The sequence below is a fragment of the Ictidomys tridecemlineatus genome, chromosome 4 (genome assembly GCF_052094955.1).
Source record: "Ictidomys tridecemlineatus isolate mIctTri1 chromosome 4, mIctTri1.hap1, whole genome shotgun sequence".
Classification (NCBI taxonomy): domain Eukaryota; kingdom Metazoa; phylum Chordata; class Mammalia; order Rodentia; family Sciuridae; genus Ictidomys; species Ictidomys tridecemlineatus.
In genome coordinates, this window is record NC_135480.1 from 71287861 (window position 1) to 71301044 (window position 13184).

The 13184-nt window shown below is 33.8% G+C and overlaps 1 protein-coding gene across 25 annotated transcripts in view; it reads right to left on the bottom strand.

The window, feature by feature from the left end:
- The window catches only part of Dlg2 (discs large MAGUK scaffold protein 2), a 1969681-nt gene that overhangs the window by 473070 nt on the left and 1483427 nt on the right, over positions 1-13184 (bottom strand). For all 25 annotated transcript variants that reach the window (XM_021725176.3, XM_078046781.1, XM_040285028.2 and 22 more), the window contains one exon: positions 11661-11797. In XM_021725176.3, coding sequence (XP_021580851.2) covers positions 11661-11797 — 137 coding nt within the window. The remainder of the gene's footprint in view (positions 1-11660; positions 11798-13184) is intronic.

The following is a 13184-nucleotide window of genomic DNA, read 5'->3' on the forward strand; positions in this document are numbered from 1 at the left end:
CTGTATAAATGTATGATTCACATGCCAACTAGGATGCAGCCAGTGAGATTTCATCACACTCTTCAGATTGGCATGCACTTTAAAACTTATGAATTGCTCATTTCCAGACTTTTCCATTTAATACTTTTGGGCCATGGTTGACTTAGGGAAATTGAATTCATAGAAAGCAGAACTACAGATGAAGGGGATACTACTGTGCATATTCACCTTAATTTTCACCTTAATCATACAATACCTGGTAGCACTATTTTATTTTATTTATTTATTTTTCCGCACGTTGCTACATAAATTCCATGTGTCAGTTAAACTTTGACAATGTAACCCAAATAGGAACCCTGGAAATAGAGGGAGTTGAACTCAACTGATGTTATCAATGCTGACCTTAAACTCTCTGTGAAGCATGAAACATTTCTGTGAGTTCTTACATTTCTCTCCTAGGCAAGTGGTATGGCTCAAATATTTTTGTATGTCTAGTATCTGGCATGTGTTTTTTCACTGATCAAATGTTCACTGCATACATAGAATATGCAAGGCACTGCTCTAGGTATTAGAGATACAGTGGTAAACCCTAAGAGTAATAATCTTAATATAGCAATCACCTGTACAGCCTGTATTAAATGCCAGGTACTATTACCAATTTTACATATATTAACACAAACAAATAGCCTATGAAATAGATGATATAATTACATTTTACAGATAAGAGAATCATCAAGAGGTTGAGAAACTTGCCAAAAGTCAGTAATCTAATAAGTGGTGGAGGCAGAATTCAAAGCCAGAAGTTTGACTTAGGAGACCATACTCTTAACCACTCGGCTATACTTCTTCTTCCAGATAAATAAGGGCCCTGTTCTCATGAAACCCATATTCAATAGGACACAGTCATTTGTGGAATGATTGCATAGATAAATAGATCCATGCACAGGGGGAGAATGTAGAGGGACTAAAGGTGTGAGGAGCACAGTTGATGATAATAGTCCTTAATACTAGAGAAGTAACAAAAACAACAGAGCTAAGATTTATTAACATTTTCATGTCACGTATTTGGGGAGCACTATGTCATATATTGGAATATAAATCATACAACTGATCTTCCCTATAGCTACATGAGGTAGACACAATAATAGGCCCATTTTACTGATGAGAAAACCTGATGCTTAAAGAAGTTAGCTTTGAACAAAGAGTCCACACAGCCTCCAAATGGCAAAGGCATCAGTTAGTTTACAATCTTCCTGAAAGATGAAAATTAGATGGTCCTCAAGTACTATTATCAAAATCTAGGGCTTATACCATCTCTTCCTCTACATGTAAAAGTAACTTAAATTCCAAAGTATTTTAAAAGCCCAAGTAATTATTATAGTCCTTGTTTAATCTAATGTGACAGTACACGGTATCATCCTAATACACTAACACAGTAAGAAAAAAAATGCAAAGTAGCTTAGTATTTCTCACGGTCCCTTCAAAATTTCTTATATATTCCCTTAACCACTTATTTTAAGACAGAACCTCTTATACCTAAATAATGAATATATGCAGGTGATGATCACATACGATTTAAAGTGTGTTTGGAAATGAGTTTTCTCTCAAAGAAATGATGGCCTAAGGCAGCTTGGAATGTTGTAACCATGGCCCCATAAATACCTCTACTGAAAAAGTAGAAGAGAAACAAAATTTGTTGGCATAACACAAAAGGGATGACAAATCAATGGAAAAAAGACCCCAAAGGCTAGAAACTCACTGGATTAGATATTCAATGGCACCAAAGCTCTGTTTCTGACAAGGGCTCATTGTCGGTCTTCCCAGAGGGCAGAAAGTACAGAGCTTATTAGATTATCAGTGAAAAAAGGATATGGTCGCTGCTTAGTAAATTCCACCTTTTCCCATTTTGAAGGTGGGCAGTGAAACAATGCAGAAAATGTTATATTCAAACGGCATTTCCAGAGATTTTCACACCAGTAGGAAAATCTTTAGACAGAATGCAGAAATTAAGAAAAGGGTGGAGGTACAGAGTGGAGAAAAAAAGAGGATACTTGTGGCAATAGTAATGGTAGTTGAAGAAAGTGGTAGTTAAGTGGTTTTTACATGGTGATTGAAGAATTCACATTTGTTTCAGTCATGGAAAGGTGATAATAATCATTCTGGTAAAGAAGACGGAGATTAAGAGCATAAGATTTTGTGTCATGCAGACTTAGATTTGAGCCCTGGCCTTGGTACTTTTTGGCTCTGTGACCTTAGGAAAATTATTTAACCTTCTAAACCTCAGTTTTGACATCTGTAAAACAGGAATGATAATGTTTACATCCTCAAAGGGTTATTAATTTACTTGTGTTAGCCTATGTAAAGGGACAAGCACATTGAATTACTTATTAATTAATGTCAGTTCTCATCACTATTACTATTGTCATCATTCAACGTTCTCTCCTCCCCCGCCCCAGGAAACAGGATTTCTTCGTGAAAATTTTCCCTGATCATTTTCCTGTAAACATCTGTGAACTGATGAGTTTAATTAGGGTACTGCTGATGAGGCTTCTGTGTGGTCTTTTAAAAAATTCAGAATAGTATGGGATCTGGACCAAAAAGTGTTCTTTTGTGCTGAAGTCTTCAAAATGTTTTTCACAAAAGTGGGTTTGTTTGGGTTAATTATGTGTATGCAATATCCTATGAACTCTCAAGATAAAAGACCTACAGCTGGAGATGATTGTGTGCAGAGAAAGGGACATTACACTGATTGGCTAGTTGCTCTTGTCATTGTTTTTCATTGTCTTTTTATTTTTTAAAAAATTTGCATCAAGTATCTGCCTATTATGATGAACACTGAACAACTGGCCTGGTTTCAGGGAAAAAAAATGTTGTGCCTTTGAGTGAAGTGCTGTCTGTGGGGTGCACTTCATAGGGGAAGACACATGTGAAGCCTGCAATAGGAAAGAGGACTGAGGCCAAGAAAGAGAGGCTGGAGGTGAGATGACTCATTCTCTCAAACAGAAGAGGGAGCATGGAATTTGAGCACCATGCAAGGAGGTCAAGCCAGCTGAAGAAAGAGGTGCCAGGAGATTTGCAAGAAGGGGACATGGCCAATTTTGTGGACATTCAAGAGTGTAAGCAAACATATATGTGATTGCAAAGGTGAGAGGTGTGGGGGCAGCAGAGGGTGGTGAAGAAGAATGGACAATGTATAGAAAGATACTAGATCTTTCTATCTTCTCAAGAATAACAATATGGTAGAATAAAATGGGAGGTGAGTAGGGACACAAAGGTTGCCTAACCCATACTGCAAAAAGAGACACTGGAAAGAAAATCACAAACTCCAATATTAAAATGGATCCATGCAAAGGGGGAGAAGGTGTGAGGAACACAGTTGTTCTTGTCTATTGTTTTTGTTATTTCTGTTATTTAAAATGGTTGAGATTAGATTATAAAATATATTAAAAAGAGGAATAATCCATTACAGTAATACCAATGATAAGAAAAAATATTTATAAACCAAGAATAAAAATCTCTACAGTAAATTGAAATGAACTGTAAAATATGTTTTACAAATGATAACTATCAATAAAAATATATTGATAATAGGTAATATTGAATAACCAATATTCTTTGTTTTTGAACTTTTTAGCAATGAGAATGTTTACTTATAGTTAGAACAAAATTAAATGTTTGAGCAAGAACAAGAACAAGACCAAAAACAAAAACAAAAAGAAAGAATAGAAAATAAGTATGTGGCCTAATTATGAGATACACATAGGAGGATCTCACAAAATCAAGATAGGAAAGAATGAAATTACCTTCTTGTGTATAGTGAAGAGATTGAAATTTATTCGAAATTATAGTCATACACTAAACTTTAATGTTCAGAAACAAATGCAACTTGATATAGTGAAGTAATTTTGAATGTAGACTCAGATCTGGCTTCATTTATCAGTTTCATGATTTTATATCAGTTAATATGTTTACTCGGAATTCACATTTCTATGTATAAAAGAAAAAATAATGATTTGTTTATTGATTTATTTGTGCTTCTATGAAAATGGAATGATACCATGAACTTGAAGAGGCTCTAATGTAAAGCAGTATACAGATAGAAATCAAACAACCATAATCATATATTAAGCTGCTGCTGACCTGCTGCTAGAATAGTTTCTTCCTATTTCAGGCTGTTTCTGTGGAAGTGTTCACTCCGTACCTTGCAAGACATTTACTTCTGCACTGCCTCTCTCTACCTCTAAGATCACCTTTTCTAGGGCAGAGTTTAAAGGTTATTCATTTTTGAATCCCTCCAGATGATGCATTGTAAATAGCTGGCACTTAATAAATGGTGAAATAAGACAAATAAGTTTAATAATAATAATAATAATGTTGTAGGAAAAGCAATAAATTCTCCTATTTTATAGGAAGGATGAGGCATCTGTGTTGAGTTTCTATTTTACATTTGCACTGAGTCAGAGGTAAGGAATAGGAATGAAGGTCATTCTAACAACAGCACACATTTATCAGATACTCATTCCGTGTCATGCACAGGATATAAGGATAAAGACCTGGTACAGAAAGTGAGCACCAGGTCATATATGATCAAATTCAAGGCTTCAGTAGGCTTCCTCCATTAATCATTAATACATTTCTTAACTTTGTATTCTATATAAAGAGAAAGTAAATGAAAATAATGTTTTGATTGACTGATGCTTCCTCCACAGCAGTGGTTACCAAAATGGAAAGTATGGTATGAGCCTCAGGACAATCTATTGAGTACAGGAAGAAAATATTTGAATTTTTATTAATAGTTATCATATTCATCTATATATCTCTATATGACTAAAGTTAATATATTATTCACATTTTAAAGCATGCCCCAAAATTTAACACACACACTACATATACATGCATACATACATGTATATATGCTATTTAAAATAGAGAAATATATGCACACTAGACGCATTTTTTTGTTTTATTGGTGGAATGTGCTATTGAAAGAATTTTAAAATGGCCTAGGATACATTTAGATCAAGTTCTATAAACAGGTTGTTATTACTGAGTATAAGGAAATAAATAAAAAAGGAACCAATAGAAGGTTTTAACCCTAAAAAATATATCAATGCAATTGCATTGAATTGTAATTTGTTACATTTGTAATAACCTAGAAGGGAACCCATAAAATAATTATCCAGGTTTTTAAATGTTTTTTTTTCCTAGTGTTTCAAAAGTGACTCGGATTGCAGGAGACAGAGTTTAAAGGGTAAATAATTCTGAATGCCTACCATGCTTTTATAGGAAATTGGTAAATACACTCTTTTATCTTGATAAAATGAGCATTACCACTGGAGTCATCCTCAAGAGAAGCAGTGGCAGAAGCAGAATGGGCTGGGATGGGGTTAGGTCAAATTAAGACCATTAATTTGGCCACATATCAGAATTACTCAAAAAACTTAAAATATATGAAACATCCCCCTACCTCTGAAGTTCTGATTTGATTATTCAGGGTTGACGGAGGTACAGTATTCACAATTTTCAAAGACTCACTGTAAAATTCCAAGGTAAAACTGGGATTGAGAACCAGAGGGACTCAGTAAGTGGTGGAATGAATTTGACTTCAGGATGTATGTGTGTCTGAATCCAATTTCACAATTTACTAGTTATATACATTTGGAGATCCACTTTGCCATCTCTGAATTCTAATTTTCTCTTCTAGAAAATAAGAATACTATAAATAAATGCCCTTACTACCTCTCACAGATGAATGATGTGCTGTGGGCACACCTGCTCAAGGTGAAAAAAAGTGCTGGTGGTAAGGTAACAGCTCTTGGTTCTGCTCTAAGTTTGGAGTAAACAATGAATGTCCCTTAATGTCCTGTTTCTCATTCAGATAATGTCTATACTTTTACATTGTCTTCTATATGATTTTTATTGGTATTTGAATAAAACCAGGCAATTTTATAAATTGACCCAGATTAATACTAATTTAAGTCCTCACAACTAATATTCATCTGGGAAATTGCATATTATCATATTCCCTAAACCCATTTGATATCCTTAACCACTGGATATTAACTTTGGAATAAACAAAAGAGATACTCATACATAGTACATCTGAGTATGGTCCACAGAACACTAACTATAGGTCTTATATAATATTACTTTATGGAAAGGATTCCATGATTAAATGAGTTTGACAATTTTAGTGTTAGAACAAACTAAACATTTCTTGACTATAGGCTTTCACAAGCCTTTTAATATGCTAAAGTTCATTGAAGTTCTACACGAAGGGCAAGACACAAATTGCAGAATTTCTCAAACTTATTTGGCCATACAACCTTTTAAGTTAATTGTTTCTTTTTAGTTATACATGACAATAGAATGTTTTGACATAATTATAGAAGCATGGAATATAATTCATGTCCCTAGTACTTTCCTTACTCTCCCTTCTTCCCATGTCCCTGTTCCCATTCTTCTACTCGATTTATCTTCTTATAGTTTTTTTTTTAAATCAGTATCTTGTGGATGTACATGATAGTGAGATTCACTATGTTATATTCATATATGTACATAGAAGTGTCAGGTCAAATTCATTCCACTGTCTTTCCCTATCCCATCCTTCCAACCTTCCTTTCACTCCTCTTTGTCTACTCCACTGATCTTTCTTCTATTTTTTTAATCTCCTCATATTATTTTGGATTAGCTTTCACATATCAGAGAAAATATTCAACTCTTGACTTTTTGCCACTGGCTTATTTCACTTAGCGTGATAATCTCCAGTTCCATCCATTATCCAGCAAATGCCATAAAGTCATTCTGCTTTATGGCAGAGTAATATCCCATTGTGTGTATATACCACATTTTCTTATCCACTTATCTGTTGAAGGGCACCTAGGTTGGCTCCATAGCTTAGTTATTGTGAATTGAGCTGCTATAAACATTGATGTGGATGTGTCACTCTTGTATACTGATTTTAAATCCTTTGGATATATATGGAGGAGTGGGATAACTTGGTCAAATGGTGGTTCCATTCCTAGTTTTTTGAGGAATCTCCATAATGCTTTCCAGAGTGGCATGCAACCTTTTTTAAGGTAACACAGGAATGAAGCTATCATGTTCAAACACATTTGGGGAAATACTGATCTAAGACAATATAACTATTGTATAGTAGTCAAAACAGGACCAAAGACACACATGACTTCCCTAATGTAGATGAAGTAGTTAGCTGCCTGGGATTAAAATACAGCTCCCCCAGGTCTGAATCTAGTGTCTTTATTCTTGACTTAGATGTCTGTTATTTTTCCCCCTCATCTACTTCCCTTTGAGCAAACCATGGAATAATTTTCTATAAAAGGTATAAAGTTCTTTCACTGACAATTAATTTTCCTCAAATGTCAAGCAGAGGTTATAGAAAAAAGGAATGCAAGATTTTAAACCTTAAATTACAATATGACAACTTGACAACCAACAACTAATGCTATCCTTGTAGAAAAGACAAATGATCCTAGATTCAAAGTTTCTGGTCTTATGCTAAAAGAGGTACAGAAGATCACATTTCTGTAATATACTTCGCTGTCTGTATCACCTTGCAAAAACCAGTGTGTGAAAATACATGAAAGAGTTAGAACGTCTTCAATGATGTTAATTTTTGACCATCTGTCCTTTGAAATTCAAGGCCAAGAGATAATTTTTTTTTTAGTCTGAAACTACAACATTAAGCTCTGATTGTAACACTAAGCTTCTGGTACAATACACAAAAATCAGACATCACTGTAATCTCACAAAACAAAACAAAATTCTAGAGCCAAATAGCAGAGGAAGTTTATGAAAAAAATATTATTTTGGTAAAGAAAGAATTTATATCACATATTCGGGTAACCAATGAAACAGAGTGTTCTGACATTATAATCATTTTTTTTTGAAATAGTAAGTGGCTTATTGCAAAAGTAAGAGCATAATTTTTCCTTATTGTAGAATAAATGCTAAGGTCAGATGTTACAAAATTGCTTAGGTTTTTAAAAGTAGAGAATATGATGGTAAGGAATAGAAAAAAGTTTAAAGTGTAAACTAATTATAGAAGGTAAATGAAGGTGTGATAAAATATGTCGTAAAAATAAAGGAAAATGTGTAAAACATCTTAAAAGATTGAGAAGTGGAGAAGTAGCAATACAAAACTCTTGCAAATGTGTAAAAAGACAGTCCTTATTTTTCTGTTTCCAAGGGGATAGAGCTATGAATAAAAGGAGAAAATTATAGGGAATATATATTCCAACACCAATTTTAAGGAGAAAAAAATTCCCAGGGCTGTAAGTTAGCACCTAATGGATGACTAAAGAGTATTAAGTTCTTCATCCTCAGAGGGCAAGGGACCACTTTGTAAAGTAGCTTTTCTGCAGGATTCTCATGTACCAAATGAGGGTTGAAATAAGATGACATTTAAGATGAGTAGGTACATTTCAATCCTGAGATATAAGAAGTCTTTTAAAAAAAGTGTCCAATATATATGATCTGATTCACTTGATATACAATATGATAGCTATGCTATTTGAGAAATTGAAGGGGTTATTACTAAGACTCCAAAAAAAAAAAAAGACTTCTTTCACTGTGGGGGGGATACTGCAAGACTTCCTGAATTATGGGTACGCAGTCACAAAAGTCTAAGGAAATTAATAGTTTCATTTTAGACAGCGCACTTATAGAACTCGAGTGAATAACATACAGAGGAAATTTTCCTAAGAAGTGAGAGAAGGAAGTGGTGTAAATTGCTTTAGAAAGAATAGCATATTTAGAGAAAAATATGCAGAGTGTGGTACAGCTGGTAAATCATAGAGTCTAAATGGTTTGTACTTCCTTTGAGGGAAGAGTGTAGATGAGGAGGAAGAAAAAGAGGTTATGAATGTAGGTTAGTAAAGGAAAGAAGAGATGAAAAAGAATGACCAAAGGAGAACATTGATAAGTATTTAGGGTTGAAAAAAGAAAATTGGTCTTTTGAGTGGCTTCAGTGATTTTTTTCTCTATTATCTTTTTCTCATGGTCATTTGTCTTTCAGAATATTGTAAAATGAACCATTTTCTTTCATTTTCAGATTCAGCTTACCACTTGCCTTGGAAGTACTAATTATGTTTTCCTTACATAAGAGAGGAGTGATCTATTATTGTTGAAGGTTCATTTTTTTAAAGCTATGCCTTAAACTCAAAACACTTACGAATTATGTCACAGCTATTTTTGAAATTGTTTTATCTACAATGAATATCATGAAAATTGTAATGGGAAAATAGCATGGTTCCTGAAAAATTCTTTGACAAATTTATTTGGAGATTTTTAAGAAAAGAATTTGAAAATAAAGCTAGATTCAAGCACAACTTCAAGAAATAAGTAAACAATATCTCACATGATTTTACAAAGCAGCATTTGAAGAAATATCAGAAGACTTGTCTAAAACTAAACTGTTATAGAACAATGAGTCAAAGGTGAAACAAGTCACTGCAACAGTCATTACATGAATGAATCTACCCTCTTCATTTTTCAATTTAGTCCTATGAAGAAGATGGTCATCAAAGGTCATTTTATTCCCAAGTCAATAGTTTAAGCAATAAAGTTTCTATTCTAGAAAGAAGTTGTTAAGGCCTTATACCGCAACAACAATTTGTCTAGTTCAGAATTGAAAGCTAACGACAACAACAAAAAGTTTTAGAATTTCTCAAGAATGAAAATGGTAGTGACTTCAAGTGGCAAAAAGAAGCCCCAAACTCTGATTTGCAATTTTGAGTGAAGTTAATATTGGGCATTTTATGTCCATTCAGTTTAAGTAGATACTTTCTTACAATAGTTTTTTTCTGAATAGTGACCATTGCCTAGACATGTTAGGGGGGTAGGCTGTACTTGTTAGAGCCATTAATGAATAATTGAATGACAAATAAAGGAAAAAAGGAAAGAACTGACTGATAAACCAAGGAAACAAATGCAAACCCCTTGTACAGAAAGCAGCATTGCGTGGTGGAGATGAATGTGGACTCAAGCCAGATGGCCTCAGCTGGATGTCCAGTTCTTTCTATCATTACCTATGTGACCATGGGCAAGTTAGTAAGGTTCTCTGTACCCCTGTTTCCTTTGGTTTATATAAAATGTGCTTTTGTGTGAAAGATATGTTACATGACCCCAAACACTTTAAAAGTATGTGAAATACAGTAACTACCAAATAAATGTTGGCTCTCAAGATACTATCAAAGACTTATCCAGATAATTCAATACAAAGGTCATTCACAACTATGAAATTTGCCTACTGGGATTATGTACAAGATCTCCATAGCCCAGGGAAATGGGCACAATGAATATAGAACTTTGGGTTTTTACCTCTAAAAGTTGTATATGTCATAGAAATCACTTTTATTTTGAGACTGTATAGACTCCCCATACACTTCTCAAGAAGTGGTTGGAGATCCCTACTCCTTGCAGACATAGATTAGAGGCCCTGTTTTGCAAACACAGACCTATGACTAGATATGTTCATCTTGAGATCTATTTCAATATGAATTTTTAATTTTTGAATTTTCAATATTTGATTATTTATATTAAATAAAATTATTTAATATCAATTGTATGTTATAGATGAAGTCTATAACATACAATTGATATTAAATAATTTTTTATCACTGCTGTATCTAGTGTTTTCTATTTATGATTGCTTAAATTTTGCTTTAGTTTGTCTTATAATCCATAGCTCAGAAAGGGCAGCTTTGTGTCAGTGGCAGTCATTGCCAGGACTCCTAAATGTGAGCATCTGGCAAACAAAATAGCTATAACCCTGATGAGAGGAGAGAGGAAGGGATCCATTCATACATATGATAGAATTTAGATTACGAATTCTTGAAAATCATAGGCTGTTTCTACAGTGGTTGAAACATGGACATGCACATATCTGTAAACCAGATAATATTGTTTCCTTTGTTGTACTACCCGAAAGTAGCAGTTGCACTCACTAATAGGAAATGGATTATTTTGGAAAAATATCTACTATGTTTACCATACATTGCTGAGAAAATTGGTAAAAATTTAGAATACTGTTTTGAAAATATCAAAAAATCAAAAACAATTGTATGTGTACTTTTTAAAAAATATTATTTGTTGATGGACCTTTATTTATTTATATGTGGTGCTGAGAATTGAACCCAGTACCTCATACATACTTAGGCAAGCATTCTACCACTGAGCCACAATCTCAGACTTGTATGTATATTTTTAGTTCTCTTCCCCTGAAATCTCCCATCTCCTCTTTTTTGTTTCTTCACATGGTCACTACAATACTAAATTGTGTCCTTCCCTCCCAAATTCATGTGGAAGCTCTACCCGTGATTGTACTTGGTCTTTAGGAGGCGTTGAAGGTTAAATGAGTTAAAGATGGGGCCCTACTCTGATGGTACTTATAAGAAGAAGAAAAGAGACACTACTCTCTGTCATCTTGAGTACCTAGGAAAGGTCACATGAGGATGCAGCTAGAACATGGCTTTCTAAACCAGAAGAGGACTCTCTCCAGAAACCAGTTTGCAACCTTCAACTTCCCAGCCCTCAGAACTGTAACTGTGAGAAAACAAATTTCTGTTGTTCAACAGAAATTTTTGTTATGGCAGCCTGAGTGGACTAAAATGGTCACACATGGAGAAACAAGAGCTTTATAAATATGCAGTTTTACTTACCATTAGTAGTCTGTCTCCTACTTGCAACCTTCCATCTTTTTGTGCAGCTCCACCATCTATAATTTTTGTCACATAAATGCTGTTGTCTCCAGGAATGTGCTGGTTCCCCACACCTCCTGCAATACTGAAGCCTAAACCTATAGGAAAAGAGCAGAAAATGGAAAACAAATGCAATTAGCCACATTTAAATCATTTTTTAAAAACAATAGATCTTTAATTAATTGTAACAGCAATATATAAAACAAGGATTATAATTCAATCAGTTTTGTTCTTGAACTATTTGAAGATTTGTGTGTGTGTGTGTGTGTGGGGGGGGTGATACTAGGGATTGAACCCAGGGCCAAGTGCATGTGAGGCAAGCACTCTACCAACTGAGCCATATCCCCAGCCCTGAAGATTTGTGGTTTTGGTTAATGAGAAAAAAATCTTTTCTTTTATAAATCCCATATGAACACTAGTTTTGTACTATTTCAAGACTGTGCAACTAAATGCTGCTGTTCTTCAGCTAATTAGTTCATGGTGGGAGACTGGTCAGAACAGGGATTGGGCAAAATGTGCAGAGGGAGCTTATGTGAGCCTGGGAAAACACAGGTACAGTCCTTATTAGGTCCAGTATATGAGCTCATTCTCACTGTCTTCATTACTCTAGCATAGAGAAAAGAAGTTTTTGACATTGCAGGATGTAAAATAAAGCTGTCAGAAAATCACACATGTCCTGAGATAAGAGACATGAGGAAGACACACTGGATATTTAGGTCGTAATTTCAGAGATAAGATAAGGAAAAGAAGCTAAATATTTGCCTTTCATGTCTACTTCTCTGGCCACCTTGTCTTGTCATATTTTCTAGCAATCACTGTTACTAACTGATAGTGAGGCTAATGACACAAAAAAGTGAATCATCCCTGTACATGGTCTAAAGTTTAAAGAAATGGTTTAACTTTACTATTTTTACAACAACCAGCAGGATATTATATCATATTTAAATGTGGAAATTTCCTTTTTTGAGAGGTGATTTTTGCATATGATGACTTGTAAAACTTATATTTTATTTTATTTTTATAGAATGATAATAAGAATATAGTTACTTAGTAAAATTTCTCTGAAGTCATTTTAAAGAAATAATTGACAGAATTTTTAAGGGTTTAGGAAAAAAAGGAAATCCTTTCAATGGTGACTGAATATACGTTCAGTATAATATTTATAGAATATATTTTCATTGAATTTCTAAATCATAATGATAATATGAAAATTAACCAAAAAAGGATATTAAAGAAAGGCATTTGATACTAAAAGACAGAATTTCTGTAATGTTCCTGGCTAAAGAAATGGTTCTTAAAAATAACATACTCAATTGATAAATCTATTATAAAACTTTTAGCATTTTACACAATAATAATGAAAAACACTTTAAAAATTTCTAATCCCATTACCATGCTTTTATTGAATAAATATTGTATAGGGCTATATGTTCTTAAGATAAATGATTAATGGAAAAAATGATTAAATAGTAAATTATAAAGTAA